Raw genomic sequence first — 23289 nt, forward strand, 5'->3', positions numbered from 1 at the left:
TTTAAGAGGGAATAACTGTGGAAAGAGTTATCAGTTAATGTCCTCATGTAGAAGATATAGCTCCAAATTATACAACGGAGGAAGCTCCGTATGCTATGAGAACGTGAAGCCACAGTGTTGTGCCACAGTCTTCAGAGAAGGGTGATCCAAGTCTCAGGGTAGTAGAGAACTATCTACCTACTTATTGCAAGTCAATGGGGTTAAGTGACCTGCCCAAGGTCACACAGCTAGGTAATTATTACATGTCTGAGGTCGGATTTGAATGCAGGTCCTCCTGACTCTAGTCCAAGTGTTCTATTCACTGCACCACCTAGCTGCCTTGATGAGCAGGTCTATCTAGAATCAGAGGTAATACTAACCTTTGAAGGGAAGGAATGAAAGTAGTTCACATCATTCTCCCCTGTATCTTTGGGAACTACTCTAGCCTTGGAACAGTCTCATCTTCTCTCTTCTCCAAATGTTATATACCACACCACTGACTTCTTTACTTCGCCTTAACGATGTTCATGGGAAGCCAGCAGGGCCAGATAGGCTGTCCTGCTTACAGTCATTAGGACTCCCCTGCACATAGGAGCCAGGGGATGAGTACAGAAGGAGATCACATGAGCCCTACCTAGCTCAGCTTCCCAGTCAATGATTTTTTAAATGTTCTGGATATTTTCTGCCTTCCCCTCCCAAATTGGTTTTTCTTCTTCTTGCTGAAGAGTTTTGCTCAATTGGTCACCACTCTTTGACTGACAAAACATCCCATAGAAAGTAGGAGCCATGGTGATTCTAGAAGGTAACCAGTGCTGCTGACTTGCTCCTATGATGCCTAGTTGGCACAGGTCACATTATGAACTGAAGATTTAGAATGATTGGAAAACTGCCCTATTAATGATGATAAAACTCAAGTCAGGCTCTTAGGACTTTTCCACCTCTAGCTATATCTCATTTTCAGTCTTTGAGACTTGCCAGCCCAGGCTGGCTCTCTCATCAGATTGGTTCAGACCCATTACTGTACAAGTCTTCTCACTATATTCTAAATAGGCTTATTTAATCTAAGCATAAATGGACTCTCTTGCAACTCCACTCATCATTTTTGCTGTTTGCCCCTTACTTTTCAGTTGATAAACTTGTAACAGCTTCAAAAGAAAAACTTTGCTCTGACCAAAGATCTACTTTCTCAACCACATCTTTGAAGATGTAGAAGGAGTTATCAGCTAATACCAATCATAAAATCAATCTTAAACTACTTAATCAAAAGGACCTTTCATTGACATCCTTTTGCTCTATACCATCCTGGCTTAGGGGCAACCCTGGACTTTCAAAAACAGAGCTAAAAGCCTGGCAAGTTCTGCCAACCTGAGTACTGGCCCCACAGTGGAACAGATATCTGTCCTCCAAGGCTTGGTCTGCTTAAACTTGGATGAACTTCGTGCTACAGGGTTAGTCCTCAAGTGATGATTTGCGAGGGATCCCAACAATTCATGGAGTATATACAGTGGTTATGTCTGCTCTGCTGACAGGAGTAGCCAGACTTGATGAAATCTCAGCTCCTTCAGATTTAGATTCTGAAGCTTTTGTTATACACCTACCATCATTAGCCAATAAAATAGAGGCTCCTTGAGGGTAAGGAACCATTTCAACTTTTCTCTTGGCCTCCCCCACACCTGATGATAGTGGGTACCCAGTGAACCATCTGCATCCTTCCAACAGATATGGTGTGTTTCTTCACCTTTCTGGGTTAGTTTCCCAGATCTTCATGTATAACATCATTGACATTATGAAAAAAAAAAACACCCTTCAAATTCATGAAAGCGTTACAAATAGCTGGATTGCATATAGAAAATACTGTGTTCTGGCTTTTGGAGTGACACAGGTTTAGATAAATTTTTGATTCCATTCACAATTTAGTGGAAGATGCTGAGGAGTGAATTGTCTTCATGACCACCTGAAAGATCCCTTTCCTTGACACAGAAATAAAGAGCAGCCAAAGAGGCTCTTAATGTATGGTGGGCCATTCCAAATTTGGAATTGGGCCACCCTCCTTATGTGATCAAATAAAGAGTATTTGACATAGTCCCTGGCACTTAACGAACAGGTGTCCTCTTAGAGGTGATGCTATTGTACAAGAACAATGGGAGCTCGAGAGATTAAAGATATATGTATACACCTTTTGAAACATAAAGCAAATTGATTTTTACCTGAGGCTTACTCCCTATTTTGTAACCAAAGCTTTTCCTTAACATTTCCATCCTGTATCCCTCCAGAAGAAAGCAAGATCCTTGAGGGGTAGAACCCATTTCATTTGGATTTTCTATCCTTACTGCAGTTGGACAGGTTGGGTGAATTGGACCAAATTTTTACACTGATAGTCTCCTTTGATGTGAAAAAGTCCTTGATTATTCTGTTACGCTATTTATTTCCCAATGGGTGCCATTTAAAAGCCTCCAGGGAGTCACCAAAGCCCAGCTTAGGGATCATCATGCTAATAACCTGAAAAACATTACTAGCAAAGATTCACTTGTCTAAATGAAGCTCCCCTTTGGGGAGGTGAGTGGAGGCAGGGGAACTTGGTTTGGGGGCAGCATTTCCATGCGTCCAGCTCTGCAATTAGCTTGCAAATCGCAGGATGATTATATGCCTACTACATCTTTCCCTTGGTTATACAGTCCCTCCCCATGATCCCCATTTGATTGCCCATTTTTTTTCAAAGAAGGAAAGAAAAAAAAACAAGGCTGGCTTTGAGCTTAGTGTTTATAAGCAGCTGACCCCTTCATAGCAAACAAGGGATTCCATGCAAAGGTAGCAAATGAATGCTGGGCTCATAATCTTGAGGTCCACTGGTTAGGGATTTATCCCTTCTGGGAGAAGTGATGATTTCTTTTTCTTTAAAATACTGTACAAATGAATGCTTAGTCCTTTTATCCATTAAGCTTCACTTTTATAGGTTTTATTCCTCCACTGATTCCCTTGGATTTTGAAGGGGAAAAAATACCAATGACTTAGTGGTTCTCTCTCCTCTGCCCCCAGCTTATGCTGCCATGCATCCAGACAAACAACTGAGCCACCCAAGCACTGGAAAATACATGCCTTTTCCAGGACATCTTAGGTCTCTCCATGAGGTTGAAAGTAAGACTTGAAGCTTGGTTTCCCCTCTTGATCTTGACATCTACTATCTCTCAACCCTGTTTCCACCCCAATAAGCTCCTTAGAGCACTGAGCCTAGGCAAGACAGCCTGAAGCTGGGAGTGCTTCCTTGACTCAGTTTCTCTTTTTAGACAGAAATGCATATGACATAACTCTGAGCTTTAAAACTACTTTTCATCTTGTTTCCACTCTTTAAAGTAGAAACTGATATGAAATTATTTTTAAAATGAAAAAAAAATACCTCTTGGAGGAGTTGCTTTATTATCTGCTCAATTAGACTAGTGGAAAACTGGAAAAAATAGATAGCAGACACATTCTTGGGGAAGGGTCAGAGATTTTCACTGTCAGACAGGTCTGTTTACAATCCTTTTTATTTTTTTATTTTTTAAGGTTTTTGCAAGGCTAATGGGGTTAAGTGGCTTGCCCAAGGCCACACAGCTAGGTAATTATGAAGTGTCTGAGGCCAGATTTGAACTCAGGGAATCCTGACTCCAGGGCTGGTGCTCTATCCACTGTGCCACCTAGCCACCCCTACAATCCTTTTTAAAGGCCCAAGTTTTCAGAAAATTTTACTATGATAAAATAGAAGTTAAGACAATGAGATGGGGGTGGCTAGGTGGCGTAGTGGATAAAGCACCGGCCCTGGAGTCAGTAGTACCTGGGTTCAAATCCGGTCTCAGACACTTCATAATTACCTAGCTGTGTGGCCTTGGGCAAGCCACTTAGCCCCATTTGCCTTGCAAAAACCTTAAAAAAAACAAACAAGACAATGAGTTAGAGTGGAATGAGTGTTGGACTAGGAGCCAGAAGAGCTGAATTTGAATACTTGCTCTCATGTTTCCACATTGCATAACTGGACCCAAGTCAAAAAAGGAAAATGATATTGTAGATGTATAGATATAGATGACATTGAAGATTTTTCAAGTTTTATACAAAATATTTCAAGTGATCCTCACCGAAAGTATTTGGGAAGTCAGGTGGCTCAGCCAGAGCCCAGGTACATGAGGGCTCTTTTGCCATGTTCTGCTGCCTCTACTAAAAAATTCCCAAAGACACCTTCAATCCTCTGGGTCCTTTCTGTCCCTCCTTCCAGAGAGAGAGAGAAAGAGACATACCAAGAGGGAGAGACATACAGAGAGACACAGAGTGTGAGTCAGGGACACCTGAGTACAAATCTGTCCACAGACACTTAATAAGTACACAACCCTGTACAAATGACTTCACGTCTGCCTCATTTTCCCTCAACTGCCAAATTGGACTCATAATAGCACTTCCCTCCCAGGGTTGTTGCCAGGGTCAAATGAGAGCCTGTTTGTTAAGTGTTTTCTGGAACATTGGAAGTGGCTTATAAATGCTTATTCCATTCCATTCCTTTTTGAAAAATGATCACATACCATTGAATGAACAACACACTTCACAAGAAACATTATCTAGAAGTCCCCAAGGCTATTCCCAAGTATGTCTCCCTACCCACAGTGAACCAGCAAAGGGGCCAAGTGAGGGCCAAATGTAGAGAATCAAGACACTCAAGCTATGGAAAAATTAATAAGGTTTTATATTCAATTAAATTTTCAGATGGGCTCAAAGGCCTGTCTTGCTGTTTACAAATAGCATGAGCTAGCTTGCAACTAACGACTCCTACTCTATGTGGGAATCAAATGCTGTCTTGGGGTGGGGAGAGCTATTCACAAAAGAACTGGTGCCCCCCCAAAAGCTCAAGCTGTTTCCCCATCCTTTCTACTTTAAGGGGAAAGCCCCCTTTGTGAGCAGCTTGCTTATTAAGCCCGTCCTATTTTTCACTGGAGGCTGTAAAATGAGAGAACATGCACTAGGGGCTCATAAGCATATTTTAGTGTTAGGGCATAATATCATTTGTGCTATTTTTCTGTTGTCAATATCACCCCTTGAGAATGAGATTATGCTGGAAACTACTGTAAATCTACACTTTTGCTCACTTTTGTCTCATTTCCTTTTTAAAATATAATGAAACATACGTAAATGAATACTTGATTAAGGAATAACCCTAATAAAAGAATTCATTTGTTATCCACAGATTTATTCAAATACTGAGCATATAATATAGCAAAAGGCCTTAAAAATGAGGGCCAAGCTCTTCTCTAAATGCACTGAATAGATACTGAATTTGGAAATGTGGTTAGCTCTTATTTTTGTTCTCTGTGTAGCCAGAGCCCTGATGCTCAAAGTCTGGATGCTCCTCGGTATGGGTAGGATGCCAGAGGAGGGCCCTACCTATCTAGGGACACGATTATTTGAAGCCAGAAACAAAGAATTCTCAAAACATGGGACTCTCTTGCTTGCCCAAATCATGTCAGTAGGTAAAAATGGGCACTATTTGTCCTTGCTTGAGACTCCAATTCTAAGGACTTTTGAGAGGCCACACTTTACCTAACACTTTGTAGAGATGAGCAGTTTATCATAGGGGATGGAGTCCCAACTCACCTCTGGCCTCCTGTTCCTGAAGCCTCAGTTTCATCATCTAGAAAATAACTGGGTCATTTTTCTGCCATCATCTCAGAGCCTCAATTTCTTCATAAATAGAATGAGAATAATACCATGAACAGACATTAACATACCAGAGCCATGAAAACATACTTTTGCATGTGTGCTATTACTAGCTGTTTAGGCTTCTGAGTTGAACCATTCTTGGGTCTTTCTTGACCTATTACCACTTAAACAAATCATTTAATCCTTTGTGCTTGGATGTCCAGATCTTTATCAAGAGAGAAATACCATTATAAGAAGGTAGATGCATTGGCAATGGAATGGGTTGGGGAGAGGCAAGAAAATAATAGATACAGGTTTAGTAGTCTCATTTATTGTTCACTAAACTGTCCTCAACTACCAGACTAATATCAGTTCAATAGAACAAACCATAAGCTAGGCACCAGGGACCAAAATGAAATTGTCTTGGTCCTTGAATTATGGGAGCAAGTATCGATATAGTGCATACACAGAGAGGGGAAGACGTGTATACAAAGCAATTTCAAGAACGGCGAGAGAGTGAAAAGAATGGGATTTTCACAAAGGCCTAGAGGTGGGAGATTGGAAGATCATACTTCATCACAGTTATCAGACCAGCCTGCTGAAAAGACCTCAAACATTGTATGAAGGAGATAATAGAAAATGATTGGAAAAGTATGAGAGAGAGACTATGAGGGCTTTGGGGGGTAAAATATAAAGACTTCAGTCTTATATCAAAGAATGTTTATGGAGCCACTGAAAATTGTTGAGTGACAAAGAGTGATATGGACAGACCTCTACTTTAAGGAATGTGAGTTTGACTGCTCTATGGAAGATGAATTAGAGAGAGGAGAGATGGGAGGCTGGAGCCAGGCTGGGCACTGTGTAAGTGGAGGAGATGCTGACATTGGATGAACCAGTCTTCTTGAAAGGATTAGGGGCCGACCAGGACACAGGAAGGTCATGGGGGGAGAAGGTGGACAAGATGCAGTTACTTCATGGCTGCAAGCATTCACTTTGTGCTTTGGACTGACCACAGACTGAGATAAGCACCATTACAATACTGAGTTTCTAGCTGACTCTTTCAAAGACATTACTGCCCACACTGACTTCCAGCGATGTTTCGTCCATAATACAACTTTTATATGGGTTTTAGAATTAGGTTCCAGTGTGAGAGAAGAGTCTATCACCTCATTTGAAGCACAAGTTCAGGCTTTGATAGGCTTCTGTGGCAGCCTATGCTCTCTCCCCAGGTGACTAGACCCCTTTCAAAGCACTACATTCATTCTAATTAAAAGGATAATCTTGGTATTCCATCATTGGATTAATTCTCTCATTTCATGGAGGCATTTGACTTCTGGAGGTCAGATTACAAGTGGTTGACATGCTAGAAGCTGTTAAAGAGGTATGGGGTGGGTATGGGGGAACCATCTCTACTCTAGGTTTCTTTGAAGGATTTCTGTCCTAGGTACTACCTCAGGATGTTCCTGCCTTTTTAATGCATGCATTTCCGTCTCCCATTTCTATGTACTTCGGATTGTGATTGTGTTTGTTTCTAAAAACAACCACCTGATAGAGGTGGCATTTGTATAACAGACTCTCTCTAGATGGCGACTGGTCTAGTGATCTCTCCTGAAGGCTGTCATCCAGGAACCAGAGGACTGAGAGAGGTCATAGCACCCAGGCTCTGAGTTCTCCCACTTTCTGGTGACCTCAAACAGATCTCTTCTCATATGTGGACCTTAAATGATAGGGTTGGATGGGATGGCTTATTAAGTCCCTTTCAGCTCTGAAGCTCTGACTCTGCGATTGAAAGGAACATTTGTCCCAGGATTCAGATCTTCTTTGGCCCTTTCTTACAACCCAGCTTATTTACCACAGTCTCTTGGCCTATTCCTCCTTCTGTCCTTTTAAGTGTTCTTGGGCTTATCTGCCTCATACTGACCAGCTACTGAAGGCACATCTTAGCTTCCCAGCTCACCTGGAGCTACTTCATAGGAATCCCTGAAAGGGAACATTGCCTCCCCATGCTATAACAAGTGGGGTCAAAGGTCAGTACATGCTAAAGGAAGAACAAGGGAAGTTCTTTTTTCAAAAGAAAAGCCAAAACCAAAACATAACCATCTTATTTCAAGTAAAACCTTTGCCTTTGAAATCCTAAGGTCATAAAAACAGTCCTTCCGAGGTCCCCAAGTGGGAGTCGTTGTTCACAGGTTCCCAGGCTCCAGCACTTCTCTCTGGAGAGGCCTCATTCCTTGTTCTCCCTGCTCTTAATTCTTGTTTACATCCAGAATGCATATTAGATCATCTCTGTTTGGAGCTCAAGTACAAACCCTCTGAAAAACATGAAACATTCAATTCCTAATTAGCTGTTTCCTGTTCCTAATGAAGTGAGCATGCCGGGTTTGGATTAAAATTCAGCTACTGCTCTCCTCTGTTTATGGTTCCAGATGTTTTTGTTTTATCTAGGAGTTTACTTTGACAGCTACTACTAAATGATAAATCACTCATATTAGAACTGAAATGCATTTTGAAATTGAAATGTGGCCAACTTGGAGAGTGCTCCAAGGATCAGTGTCAGTCAGCAGGTCACTATGGGGTCTGGCCTCCAGAAGAGGCACTCTTGGCATATGGAAACCAGGAACATTTGACAGCATCTTCCACACTATGCCCATCCTCCAGATCTGGAGTCATGTGGGTAACACAATGATTCTCAATTCATCGTACTTGGACCAGAAAGTGGATAGACACTTGTCCCATCTTCCTCTTCTCCCAACAGTTGTTCTCCTTTGGGTTTTTTACATATCAAGCTGGAGATGCCTCAAGAAGCTTGCCTTTCTTGTAGGCAGGCACCTTTTATGCAGAGTAGTCACTTTGAATAATGGACATGGTATCTTTTCAGAAATTTCAGTTTGTTAGGACAAAGCAGGCTATGCAGTCAGGTCCTTGTTAGGATGGTATGTGGTCATTTTTCCTTTTGGAAAAAGCATTCTGCCAATGCTCTGGAGCTTGTGGTGATTGGGTAGTTGCACCTTACACCTCAGGACACAAATTTCGGGCCTGCTAAAATTTCTGCCTGCCACATTGCCCTTGAAGAGTAGGTCCTGGAGACTTGGGCCATAAGCAAGGGTTCAAACTAGAGTTTAATGAACCCATGGAGCATTGTGAGCAAATTCCTAGAGTACAACTCTACTAGATACAGTACTCAAAACCTGGAACCTGTTTCATTCACCCTTTGCCTGGAGCAAAGCAGGTGAGTCTCCCTTCCCTATTGAGGGGGCCCAGGTGAAGAGAGAGACAGGGTGAGAGAGAGATAGATAAATTTCCAGTAATTTAGCTTGACTTTATATACTAACACATTAGCATTTTTAAAATTTATTTTTATTAAAGATATTATTTGAGTTTTACAATTTTCTCCCCAATCTTACTTCCCTCCCCCCACCCCCAACCCCCATGGAAAGCAATGTGTCATTCTTTACTTTGTTTCCATGTTGTACCTTGATCCAAATTGGGTGTGATGAGAGAGAAATCATATCCTTAGAGATTAGTCAGTAAGATATTTGTGTTTTTCTAAATTGCATGGGATAGTCCTTGAACTTTGTTCAAACTCCACAGCTCCTTATCTGGATACAGATGGCACTCTCCTTTGCAGACAGCCCCAAATTGCTCCCGATTGTTGCACTGATGGAATGAGTGAGTCCTTCAAGGTTGAACATCACTTCCATGTTGCTGTTATGGTGTACAGTGTTTTTCTGGTTCTGCTCATCTCACTCAGCATCAGTTCATGCAAATCCCTCCAGGCTTCCCTGAAATCCTGTCCCTCCTGGTTTCTAATAGAACAATAGTGTTCCATGACATACATATACCACAGTTTGCTAAGCCATTCCCCCATTTATTTGATTTCCAATTCTTCGCCACCACAAACAGGACTGCTATAAATATTTTTGTACAAGTAATGTTTTTACCTTTTTTCATCATCTCTTCAGGATATAGACCCACTAGTGGTATTGCTGGGTCAAAGGGTATGCACATTTTTGTTGCCCTTTGGGAGTAGTTCCAAATAGCTCTCCAGAAGGGTTGGATGAGTTCACAGCTCCAACAGTGTAATAGTGTCCCAGATTTCCCACAACCCTTCCAACAATGATCATTATCCTTTCTGGTCATATTGGCCAATCTGAGAGGTGTGAGGTGGTACCTCAGCGAAGCTTTAATTTGCATTTCTCTAATAATTAATGATTTAGAGCATTTTTTCATATGGCTATGAATTGCTTTGATCTCCTCATCTGTAAATTGCCTTTGCATATCCTTTGACCATTTGTCAATTGGGGAATGGCTTTTTGTTTAAAAAATATGACTCAGTTCTCTGTATATTTTAGAAATGAGTCCTTTGTCAGAATCATTAGTTGTAAAGACTGTTTCCCAATTTACTACATTTCTTTTGATTTTGTTTATATTGGTTTTATCTGTGCAAAAGCTTTTTAATTTAATGTAATCGAAATCATCTAATTGGTTTTTGGTGATGTTCTCCAACTCTTCCTTAGTCATAAACTGCTCCCCTTTCCATAGATCTGACAGGTAAACTAATCCTTGATCTTCTAATTTGCTGATAGTATTGTTTTTTATGTCTATGTCCTGTAACCATTTGGATCTTATCTTGGTAAAGGGTGTGAGGTGTTGGTCTAATCTAAGTTTCTTCCATACTAACTAGCAGTTTTTATCAAAGAGGGAGTTTTTATCCCAATGGCTGGATTCTTTGGGTTTATCAAACAGCAGATTACTATAATCATCTCCTGCTTTTACACCTAGTCTATTCCACTGGTCCACCACTCTATTTCTTAGCCAATACCAGATTTGATGACTGATGCTTTATAATATAATTTTAGATCAGGTAGGGCTAAGCCACCTTCTTTTGCACTTTTTTTCATTAAGCTCCTGGCAACTCTTGACTTTTTATTTCTCCATATGAATTTACTTACATTTTTTTCTAAGTCATTAAAGTAATTTTTTGGAATTTTGATTGGTAGGTCACTAAACAGATAGTTCAGTTTTGGTAGAATTGTCATTTTTATTATATTAGCTCTACCTATCCATGAGCAGTTGATATTTATCCAGTTATTTAAATCTGATTTAATTTGTGTGAGAAGTGTTTTAGAATTATTTTCAAAAAGATTCTGAGTCTGTCTTGGCTAATAGACTCCTAAGTAGTTTATATTGTCTGAGGTTACTTTGAATGGGATTTCTCTTTCTAGCTCTTCCTGCTGTTTCTTGCTAGACATATATAGAAAAGTTGAGGATTTATGAGGATTTATTTTATAACCTGCAACTTTGCTAAAATTGTTAATTGTTTCCAGTAGTTTTTTTGGATGATTTCTTGGGATTTTCTAGGTAGATCATCATGTCATCTGCAATGAGTGAGAGATTTGTCTCTTCCTTCCCAGTTCTAAGTCCTTCAATTTCTTTTTCTTCTCTAATTGCTGATGCTAATATTTCTAATACAGTATTGAATAGTAGTGGTGATAATGGGCATCCTTGTTTCACGCCTGATCTTATTGGGAATGCCTCTAGCCTCTCCCCATTGAATATGATGCTTGTTGATGGTTTCAGATAGATACTGCTAATTATGTTAAGGAGCAGTCCATTTATTCCTACACTCTCTAGTGTTTTTAATAGGAATGGATGCTGTATTTTGTCAAAAGCTTTTTCAGCATCTATTGATATGATCATATGATTTCTGATGGATTTGTTGTTGAAATAATTGAGTATACTAACAGTTTTCCTAATATTGAAACAACCCTGCATTCCTGGAATAAATTCTACTTGATCATAATGTATTATCCAAGTTATAACTTGTTGTAATCATTTTGCTAAGATTTTATTTAAGATTTTTGCATCTATATTCATCAGGGAAATAGGTCTATAATTATCTTTCTCTGTTTTAGTTCTTCCTGGTTTAGGTAACAGCACCATATTGGTTTCATAGAAAGAGTTAGGCAGAGTTCCATCTTTCCCTATTTTTCCAAAGAGTTTATATATAATTGGAACCAGTTGTTCCTTAAATGTTTGGTTAAATTCACTTGTGAATCCATCAGGCCCTGAAGATTCTTTTTAGGGAGTTCAATGATTGCTTGTTAAATTTATTTTTCTGAGATAGGGTTGTTTAGATATTTAATCTTTTCTTCATTTCACCTGGGCAACATATATTTTTGTAAATATTCATCCGTTTCACTTAGATTATTAAATTTATGGGCATAGAGTTGCGCAAAATAATTTCGAATTATTACTTTAATTTCCTCCTCATTGGTGGTGAGTTTACCTTTTTCATTTATGATACTAGCAATTTGGTTTTCTTCTTTCTTTTTTTAATCAAATTGACCAGAGGTTTATCAATTTTATTGTTTTTTTCATAATACCAACTTTTGGTTTTATTTATTAATTCAATAGTTTTTTGCTTTTGATTTTAATGATTTCTCCTTTAATTTTTAGGATTTCTAATTTGGTATTTGGGGATTTTAGATTTGTTCTTTCTCTAATTTTTTTAGTTGCATATTTAGTTCATTGATTTCCTCTTTCTCCAATTTATTCATGTAAGCATTTAGAGCTATAATATATCCCCTGAGAGTCGCTTTGAATGAATCCCATAAGTTTTGGTATGTTGTTTCATTATTATCATTACCTAGGAAAAAAATGGTTAATTCTTTCTATAATTTGTTTTTTGGTCCACTCATTTTTTAAAATGAGGTTATTCAGTTTCCAATTTGTTCTGGGTCTATATCTCCTTGGCCCAATATTAATATTGCATATGACTTTTATTGCATTGTGATCTAAGAAAGATGTATTTACTATTTCTGCCTTTCTGCAGTTGATCATTAGGTTTTTATGTCCTAGTACATGGTCAAGTTTTGTATAGGTTCCATGTACTGCAGAGAAAAAGGTATATTCCTTCCTATCCCCATTCAGTTTCCTCCATAAGTCAACCATATCTAATTTTTCTAACAATCTATTTACCTCCTTAATTTCTTTCTTGTTTATTTTATGATTTGATTTATCTAGATCTGAGAGTGGGATGTTGAGGTCTCCCACTAGCAGAGTTTTGCTGTCTATGTCTTCCTGTAGTTCTTTAAGCTTCTCCTCTAAGACTTTGGGTGCTGTCCCACTGGGTACATATATATTCAGTATTGAAATGACTTTATTGTCTCTGGTACCTTTTTTGGAGGATAGAGTTTCCTTCCTTATCTCTTTTAACGCTATTTTTGCTGCTGCTTTGTCTGAGATAAGGATTGATACCCCTGCTTTTTTTACTTCAGCTGAAGCAAAATGTATTTTGCTCCAACCTTTTACCTTTATATGTATCTCTCTACTTCAGATGAGTTTCTTGTAAGCAGCATATTGTAGGATTCTGGTTTTTAATCCACTCTGCTATTTGCTTACGTTTTAAGGGAGAGTTCATCCCATTCACATTCAAAGTTATGATTACTAATTCTTTATTGCCCTCTGTACTATCTTCCCTCTGTTTGTATTTTCCCCCCTCCCCCCCTTATCCATATTCCCAAGTATTTTGTTTCTGAATACCACCTCCTTCAGTGTGTTTGTCCTCCTATATCACACCCTCCCCCTTTCTTTCCTCTTTCCCTTCCTTTTGTTATTTCCCCTTTTCCCCCCACTCCCCTTCCCTTTCTTTGTCCGCCCCTCCCCTTTTCCCCCTTTAATACTTGAAAGGTTAGATGTTTTATAAGTTAAGTGAGTATGTGTAGGTTGACTTTAAGCCAAGTCTGATGAGAAGAAAATTCACGTGTTTCTCCTCTGCTCCCTTCTTCCCCTCTATTACCGTAGATTTTTTGTACCTCTTAGTGTAATGAGATTTATCCCATTCAATCCTCTCCCTCCTCCAGTCTCTTTCCTGTCCCCCTTTTTAAGGAGGTAGTGTTTTTTAGATCATTCTTTCTAAGTCATAGAAAATTCTGAGTGTCTGTCCCTTCTAGTTCAGTATATTCTATTGAATAGAGTCAAAATTCCTGAGAGTTATTAGAGTCTTTCTCACAAGTGGGGTTAAAGCCAGTTACATCTCTTTAGATAGCAGTCTCATGGATAGGTCATGAATGTCCTTCATTTCTGACTAGGTATATTCTCTCTGTTAGAGTTACAATTCTCAAGGTTTATGAGAATCTTTTCGCCCATGCTGGGATATAGCCAGTTTCAACTTACTGGATAGCATTTTTTCCTTTTACCAGCACCCCCCTTTTTTAAACCTTTTCATGTGACTCTTGAACCTCCTGTTTGATGTCCAAATTTTCTGTTTAGCTCTGGTCTTTTCATCAGAAATTTTTGGAATTCTTCCATTTCGTTAAATGTCCATCTTTTCCCTGGAAGAGAAGGCTCAGCTTTGCAGGAAAGTAGATTCTTGCCTGCATTCCAAGCTCCCTTGCTCTTCAAAATATCTCATTCCAGGCCCTTTGATCCCTTAATGTTGATGCAGCCAGGTCCTGAGTGATCCTTACTGTGGCTGCTTGATATTTAAATTGTTTCTTTCTGGCTGCTTGCAGGATTTTCTCTTTTATCTGATAGTTCTGGAGTTTGGCCACAACATTCCTTGGTGTTTTCATTTTAGGATCTTTTTCTGGTGGGCATCGATGTACTCTTTCAATAACTACTTTGCCCTCCGATTCCATGATATCAGGGCAGTTTTCCATCACTAGATCCTGTAATATTAAGTCTAGGCTTTTTTTCTCTTCAGTGTTTTCAGGAAGTTCTATAATTTTCAGGTTGCCCCTCCTGAGGTCAGTGTTTTTGTTGATGAGGTATTTTAAATTTTCTTCTATTTTTTTATTTTAACTGACTCTTGCTGTCTCATGGAGTCATTAGATTCTGTAGACTCCATTCTTTTTTTGGAGTAGGAGTTTTCTTCATTAACCTTTTGCAACTCCTTTTCCAATTGGTCAGTTCTACTTTTGAAAGAGCTTTCCATTTGACCATTTGAAGTTTTGAAGAGAATTATTTTCTTTTTGCATTTGTCCAATTGAGGATCTGAGAGCATTATTCTCATTTTGTATTTGTCTAATTGATGATGTGAGAGATTTATTCTCATTTTGTAATTGTCCAATTGATGATCTGAGAGATTTATTCTCCTTTTGTATTTGTCCAATTGTTCTTCCTACGGTTTTCTTGTTGCAAGGTATTAATTGTCTCCCCCAAATTTTCCAGTTGATTTTAAAACTCTTTCCTTATTTTTTCAAGGAGGTCTTTCTGTGCTGAAGACCAGATTGTCTTCTCCTCAGAGGTTCCAGGTCTCTCTGAGTTAGGGTCTTTCCCTTCCAAGAATTTTTCTATGGATCCACCTTTCTGCTGACCCTTTTTCATTTTGCTAAGACCTGAGTTGGGGAGGGGCTGGTTCGCAGGGGCTTGGGATCACTAAAGGCTTTACTGAGTGCAGTTTCTCTGGCTGGCCAGTAGGAGGTGTTGGTTGCCCTCTCTGGAGTGTCTGTGACCTTGGTTGAGAGGCCTTCTTCCTTTGCCCGAAGGGAGGAGTTGGAGCTATTGAATTCTTTTGCCTTCAATCAATGGTGGGCTTTACCCTGGCCTGAGGTCATTCCTCAGCTGGGTTGGTTCTTCTGCTCACACACCTGGGCCTGAGGCAGAAGTAGTTTGTATTTGTTTACTCTGGGAAGAAGTCTGAGCTGTAATGGGACTGTGTTCCTCAGACCAGAGGAGTCCAGGGATGGTGTGTCCGCAGCTCTCCTGCTCCGGAACTCTGCCCCCAGCCCTGTCCGCAAGCTCCCGGGGGACAGCACCAACACCAGCGCCTCTGCTCCCTAGTTGACTCACGCCCCTGCCGTCTAGCCCCACCGCTGCTCCAGCAGGTCCAGCTCTCTGGCCCTCAGACTCCCGGCTCCAATTCAGCTGTTAATCTGGTTGATCCGGGGCTGATCCTCCCTCTGAGCCCAGACTCACCCGCCTGAATTCGGCCGATGCTGCTGCAGGAGACAAATCCTGAGGTAGATGTTCTTTCTCCTGGCTTTTCTTTCTGGGTTTTGTGGGTCGGATTTCTTTTAAGAGGTTTGTTTCATGTGATAGATGGGGAAGAGATCAGGAGACTTTAGAACTGTGCCTGTCATCTCTTGGCCACCACATTAGCATTTTTAATTGGAAGAGACCTCAGTAATCATCCAGTCAAATCCTGATGCAATAAGGAGTTCCCTACAATATAACTAATATAGATATGGGCACCTTCCATTGCATGAAAAGGATTCAAGGTAACCCATTCCATGGAGGCAGGAGGCAGGGCAGAGCAACTCTGATTGTTGGAGAATTTTGCCTGACATTGAGTTTCAATTTTTTTCTTTGCACCTTTCCCCCACTGCTACCAGTTCTGCCCTCTAGAGTAGGGATGGGTGATGTTTGGCTCATGGACCCGAATAAGGCCCATGGAATCATTTGGTCTGGTGCTTTCATTCCAACCAAAGGTGGGATTCAACATTCAATAAATCTCAAAACATTTTAGGAGTTAATTCAATTTTTGACCAAATAGAACAAGCTAACTTTGAAGTTGAAAATTTTGTATGGTCCATGAAGGAAATTAATATCTAAATGACCCTTTGGCCAAAGAAAGTTTCCCCTCTCCTTCTCTAGAGCCAAGCAGGGCAAGTCAAATCCCTTCTCCACAAAACAGTCCTTCCATCCTTGAATATAGCTTTCCCTCACCTTCCAATTTCCCCCAGTCCATCTCCCAGTCTTCTTCTCTTCACCAATATAAACATGCCCACTTCCTTCAACTGATCTTCCCATAACCAACTACTCTCCAACTTATTCATATTCTTCACAAACATCAGTGCCCCAGTGTTATCTGAGGCAGAATACAGAGGAACTTTCATCTCCTTATTTCATCTTTTAATATGCAGCTCAAGGCCTTGGCTAATATAGTTCCCTTAGAATGCCCTTTTTTTCTAATCTTGGTACAAAGATTTTGGAAACTGGAGTCTACATCATTTTAAAGCTTCTCAATTATCTAAAGGAATCAATAAGAAACACAAGGTCTTCCCTTTTGCCAGAACTTGGGGCTACAGATTTCAGAGGTTCAAGGGTAGGTTTGAGTCCTCATTTTCAAGCCTAAACATTACTCTCATGTCCTAGTTCCTTAAGAAAAGTGAATCAAATCAGTCAAATGGAGGACTTAATCAAAGAAATGAAGGAGTAAAAATCTGTCTGTTAAAATAATATGATGTATTTAAAAGCACTTCCTTTGTCAGAGCCAGAACTAGAAGATATCTGGAGAAGGACCCCACTTAACATGATGCCCTGGATGGATAAGGTGAAAAAAAAGATGTTGGGCAAATATGATTTCATTGAATTCTCATGAAACTTTGCAGAGTAAATGCAGCTGAAAAACTAAAGAAGAGGTAAAATGACTCGCTCAGGATCCCATAGCTAGGAAGTGTCTGAGGGCGAATGTGATCTCAGATCTTTCTCACTCTCTTCTTACGGCTCTGTTTCACCACCTCACCCATGTCCATGTTACCTGGGATACCTGACCAGCATTTCAAACACTTCTTTCTTCATGCATGTTGACAGAGCCTGAGAGTTCATCTTCAATGAACCCGGAACTATCTAACTGAAAGGAATGGAGATGAACTCTAAACTTGACCCTATTATGGAACATCTACAGCAAGATATGGTGACTTGCTTTTTCAACTTGCATAATTCTTTTTTCCATGTTGTCTGTCCTCTTTCAGAGAGCCAGGTGTACATCAAGCCTCCCGTCATGTACTGAAGGAAATTTGTATTAAAAAGAATATATCCATACACATGCCATCCATTATCTGAAGCTATCTAGTTCGTTAAGTTGTTACCTTTGATGCCTTCAGTGCTATGTGAAGAACAGAAATTGTAGCATGAAACTTGAAGACGTTGGCTGCATTGAATACTGCAACATCGAAAGCTTTTTGTAAGCCGCTCACGCCAAACCAAGCCTGTTGCAATTGATCATTTGTAGACCCCCCTCCTCTAGAAGTTTTAGTCTTTTAAGTACATATGAGATTTATTCCTTCCAAGAGAACTAACCTTTTATTTGCCCCCCTTAAGGAGGTAGCTATTACTGTTTAGCAGTGGCACAACCCTATTAATCGGCCCTGTTGGTCCCCGCTGGCTTTACCTATGTGCAAATCCTAAGTCCAGTTTAGCGCCAAAACTATTCACCCTTGAGCTGTTTAAATTGTGTTTATAAATTAAGCTTTGTTTACTGAAGCAGATACTTCATATATACTACATTTTGCAGAGAAATGTGTGTACGTTTAAAAAAAAAGAGGCATAAATATGCCCTTTCAATTTGATGAATAATGCAAATAATGTGTGAGCTGAACCCTAACCAGCTGAAGTTTCTCTGATGCTAATGGATGCTTTCTATGCTCAGTTCAGCTTGGCTTTTGGTCTTTTCCAGTGACAACATGTAGAGTGTTAGATCCTAGATACTTTGACCTATGCTTTCTCTGTTGTACCATATTAAGTTAAAGTGCCCCCTCTTTGTTAAGATGTTCTCGCTTAAAATGCAGTATTAAAAATTCTTTCATTGACTTTGGAATCTGAGTGTCAATTATTTCATTTCTTCGACACCAGCCCATGGCTACTCTGTTCTGGGGAGGGAGTAACAAAGAACCAGAGAAAAAACAGACCTTGCCCTCAAATGGTTTACATTCTAACATGGGAGACACCATGAACACAGATACATACATGTAGTGATGTAAAAATCTCTGGTAAAAACATAACAACTGATTAGCTTCATAAAAAACTAAAAACAAAAAGTTATTCAATATTACCTTTAAGGTAAGCTATATTATTAATCTTTTTTATAAATTTTCTTAATCCTAACAGTCAACAAAACAATACATCAAACTTTGATTTGTACCCTTTGCCAATTTCTAAGGTGTAAAGGTTCACAAAGAAAACTTAAGTCTGCTGTCATGAGCCAGTCTGAGTTGGCTTCATCACCCCCCACACCCCCACAAAAATGTGTTCATATGTCAAGGTCCTGCATATATCATACTCTGCCTTAAACTTAGTAGCTATGTCTAAGAGAGCTGACAGAGAGATCAATTGATTTGTCTAGACTCACCTGGCTGGTGAGTGTCAAAGGACAGATTTGAAGGGGGATTTTTGGACTCAACTACTATAGCACCCACCCCAACTGCCTCATTATACCAAAAATTACTCCGTGTAGCAGAATTAGAATTAGAGCATTACAGACTGGTAGTCAGGAGTGATTCTTCACCTTTTGTATGAATACTTCCTGATAGTTGAGCTCACCATTCCAACAAGGCAACACATTCCTTTTTCATGCAGCTGAAAATGAAGTCTCATTGAGTAAAAATGCTTGATATCCATTGAACTAAGATCCCCCTTCAGTAAACACTGAAGAATCTCTCTTATTTTGTCTTTCACCAGCTAGAGGGAAAAGACTCCAGACCAAGGCCTCCCATCCTTTTAGGGCTCACCATCAATCTCCCTTCTAAATTATTAATGTTAACAAGAAGGGAAATGATAGAATTTTGGAATCTTAAAAAGCTTCATGGAGACACATGCTAAGCGCATTACTATATGGGGAGAAGTCCCAGAAGTCTTAGCACAATTTTAAGGTTAGGTTGAACAGCATGAAACTACATGAAGACTTTGAGGACATTTGGTATTTCAAAGCCTTCATTTAAATTCCTTCGTGCAGTTGAATGCCCCTGAGCATAGAAAGAAAGAGAGAGTATCCTCACCAATCGTTTTGGAAGTCATCAAGTATTTATTTAGAGTCCTTACTCCATTTCAGGCTTGGTATACAAGTTTATAAAGAAATGTACCAACAGTCCCTGTCTTCAAGAACAGTCTATTGGGGAAAGAACAAGCAAACTACAACAAAAAAGACTTTGACAAGGTAATTTGGAGGTAATCTCATAGAGAAAGCATTAACAATGAGAAGGACTGGGAAAAGGATCTTACAGAAAACTGTTATTTGAGCTAAGATTTGAAGGAAGCCAGGAAAAGAAGGATGGAAGGCATTCCAGGCATGGGGGACAGTTAAAATGTCTTCAGTCAGAATGTGGAGGGTCTTGTGTGAGGAATAGCAAGGAAACCTGTTTTATCTCTTCCTGAAAAGTGGGTTGTGGGAGAGAATAAAGTGTGAGATCATAAGTAAGGTTACCCCTGGGTTTTTCAAGACAGACAGCTTGGATTTTAAATTTGATTCGAGAGGGGATAGCAAGCCACTGACATTTCTTATGTAGGGCTGCCACATGAAAAGACATCAAAGTCAGGAAAACTACATTGGTAGGAGACTAGAGGATGGATTGGAGTGCAGCGTGCTCCGGAAGATAGACAAATCAGAAGGTTCATCCAAACAGGTGATGAACCTGTAGCAGAGCAACTGCAGGATCACAGGAGAGAAAAGGATAGCTACAAGAGATTTTGCAAAGGTAGACATGACTGGGGGTGGCTAGGTGGTGTAGTGGATAAAGCACTGGCCTTGGAGTCAGGAGTACCCTGGTTCAAATCCGATGTCAGACACTTAATAATTACCTAGCTGTGTGGCCTTGGGCAAGCCACTTGACCCCATTTGCCTTGCAAAAAAACCCCTAAAAATGTAGACATGACTTAGTAACAGTTTGGCCATGGCCATGGGGGTAGAAAGGCAAGGATAACCCATAGATGGTAAACCTGAGTGACTGCAAGGCTGGTGATTCCACTGACAGCAAGATGGAGGGAAAGATAATGAAGTTGGTTTTTGTCTAGGTTGAGCCTAATAGACATTTGACGATGCAAGAATTTAAGTTAGGAAATTAGGACTGGATAAATAGATAGGAGAATAATCTACATGGAGGTGACAATTGACTCCATGGAAGCTGATGAGATCATAAGTGAAATGGTATAGAGGGGAAAAAAGACAGAATTGAGAAACACTCACAGGTTAACAGGTGCAACCTGGACAAAGATGCCACAAAGGAAAATTATTGGCAAGAAAGGATGAGGAGAACCAGGAGTCATTTCAATGGAAGTCTAAAGAGAACAGAGTATCCAAGGAAAGACAAATGTCAACAGCAACTAAAGTTATAGAGAGGTCAAGTATGGTTTAATAGAAAAAACTATAAATGTTATTGACCATATTAATAGTAAAACCAAGAAAAATCAAAGATACAATGCCCGTGCTTGTTGGAAACACTGGGAGCACTGGAATAAATTGAACTTTCTCTAAAATAATAAATAGTATCTATCTAAAACTGGCTTCTTGTCATCTCTGGTAGAGATAAGTCCAGCATCTTTCAAATGAAATTGGGGTGTCCATTATCATCATTACTGTTGAATACATGGCTGAGATGCTCGCTAAGAGAATAAGCATACACAATGTGGAGGAAAGGTTTTTCTGTGGATGTAATGATATATTTAGGGAATCCTTCAGTTTCAATTAAAAACTAACCGAAACAATAAACAATTTCAGCAGAGTTGTAGGAAATAAAATAAACCAACCCGTGTCATATTTATTTCTGTATATTAGCAAATGATCCAGCAAGAAGAGATGGAAAGAAAAACTATTTGAAATAACTGCTGATGGTATAAAATACTTGGGAGTCTACATGTGAAGACACACATAGGAATTGCATGAAGAAAAGTAAAAAACACTGTGCAAATAATGATAGATTTTAATAATTGGAGAAATATTCATTGCTTAGGCAATATAATAAGAATGGCAATGTTATCTAAATTAATTTAGTCATCCAGTGCCATAACAATCAAAACTGCCAAAAGATTACCTTGAAAAGGTGGAAAAAATAATAACAAAATTTATCTGGAGGAACAAAAGGACAAGAATATCAAGGGAATTAATGGGGAAAAAAGTAAGAAGAGGGTCTGGCAGTACTGATCTCAGACTGTATTTCAAAGCTAGAAGCAAAATAATTCAGTACTGGATTAGGGAAAAAAGGGAGGCATAGCTAGGTGGCTCAGTGGATAGAGCACTAGGCTTGGAATTAAGATTCTTCATCCTCAGTTCAAACATGACATAAGGTACTTAATAGTTGTGTGGCATTTTACCCTGTTTGCCTCAGTTTCCTCATCTATAAAATGGTCGAGAAGGAAATTCCAAACCACTTCAGTATCTGCCAAGAAATCCCCTAAGATCATGGTAGAGGGTAGTCAGCTAACACACTTTTGAGGAGGGACAGGGTGAAAGGAAAGAGAGAATAGAATAAATGGGCATGGGGATGGGGAGGAATATGATGGAGGAAAATATAGCTAGCAATAGCAACTGTGGGGAAAAACATTGAAGCAAGTTCTCTGATGGAATGTGATCCATCCCATAGACAGAACTGAACATATCTGAACACAGACTGAAGCACCCTTTTGTTCCCTCTCACTTAATTTTTCTTAAGGTTTTTCTTTCTTTGTGAGGGACAGGAGAGGGTCAAGTTTACTTTTTCAGCATGACTATTGTTGTAATGTGCATCATGGGAACATATTTTTAACCTATACCAAGTAATTTGCTTTCTAAATGTAGAAAGTGGTTTAGGAGGAAGGGAGAGAATTTAGAACTTAAAGGTTTTGGAAGGAAATGTTGATACTAGCTTTTTCATGTAGCTGGGGGAAAAATAACCCCCCAAAGTCACAAAAGTCAGATACGACTGAAATGACAACAAAAAGAAAAAAAGAGAGGTTGATCAGTGGTACACAATTAGGTAACAATAAAGAGAAGCAAATGAGCACAGTAACTTAGTGTTTGATAAATTCAAAGATCCCAGCTATTGGGACAAGAACTCCATGTTTGACAAAACTGTTAAGAAAACTGAAAAGTAATCTGATAGGAACTATATTTAATTCATTTAAATTAAAGTTAAATTAAAGGGTTATGGGAAAATTTGCCTGTCAGAGCCATGGATAGGGGAAGAATTTTGAATAAAGAGATAATGAGGTTCATGGAATGTAAAAAGGACAATTTTGATTAAAGTTAAAAAGGTTTTGCACAAAAACAAATGCAGCTAAAATCAAAAGAGGAGCAGGAAATTTTTGGGGGGGGGATTTTTTTCTTGCTACAAGTTTCTCTGATAAAAGTCTAATTTCTAAGACACAAAAGAAACCACGTTAAAATGATTAGAAGAGCCATTTCTGTTAATAACTGGCCAAATGATATGAAGAAGTTTTCAGAGGAAATTCAAGCTCACAGTATGCATGTGCAAAAATGTTTTAAATTAACTAATACTCAGAGAAATGAAAATTAAAACAATTCTGAAGTTTCCATCATACTCATCAGATTGGCAAAGTTGACAAAAAAGGAAAATGATAGATCATAAGGGGGGGGAGTGGGTACATTAATACATGATAAGTGGATCTGTGAATTGGCCTACCCAATTTTGAAAGTAATTTGGAACTGTGCCTATAAAGATATTAAAGTGTGCATACTCTTTGATCTAGCCATACCACCACTAGTTCTGTACATGAAAGAGAAGAGAGAAAGAGGAAACATGCTCATACATAGATAGTGGTTCTTTTTCTGGTGGCAAAGAATTAGAAACTGAGGGGTACCTCTTGGGCAGCTAGGTGGTTCAATGGATAGAGCACCAGGCCTGGAGTCAGTAAGATTTCAAACACAGTCTCAGGCACTTACTAACCATGTGATCTTGGGCACAGTCACTTCACCCTGTTTGCCTTAGTTACTCATCT

The 23289-nt window shown here is 39.4% G+C and overlaps 1 protein-coding gene and 1 long non-coding RNA gene across 4 annotated transcripts in view; one reads left to right on the plus strand and one right to left on the minus strand.

Annotated features, from left to right (window-relative positions):
• DACH2 (dachshund family transcription factor 2) overlaps positions 1 to 18181 on the plus strand; it is a 400510-nt gene extending 382329 nt beyond the window's left edge. For all 3 annotated transcript variants that reach the window (XM_074203764.1, XM_074203765.1, XM_074203766.1), the window contains one exon: positions 17337 to 18181. In XM_074203764.1, coding sequence (XP_074059865.1) covers positions 17337 to 17374 — 38 coding nt within the window. In that variant the 3' untranslated portion in view covers positions 17375 to 18181. The remainder of the gene's footprint in view (positions 1 to 17336) is intronic.
• Positions 1 to 23289, minus strand: part of LOC141500542 (uncharacterized) — a 457510-nt gene that overhangs the window by 5303 nt on the left and 428918 nt on the right. The gene's annotated exons all lie outside the window — the stretch shown is intronic.

The sequence above is a fragment of the Macrotis lagotis genome, chromosome X, assembly GCF_037893015.1.
Source record: "Macrotis lagotis isolate mMagLag1 chromosome X, bilby.v1.9.chrom.fasta, whole genome shotgun sequence".
Lineage (NCBI taxonomy): Eukaryota > Metazoa > Chordata > Mammalia > Peramelemorphia > Peramelidae > Macrotis > Macrotis lagotis.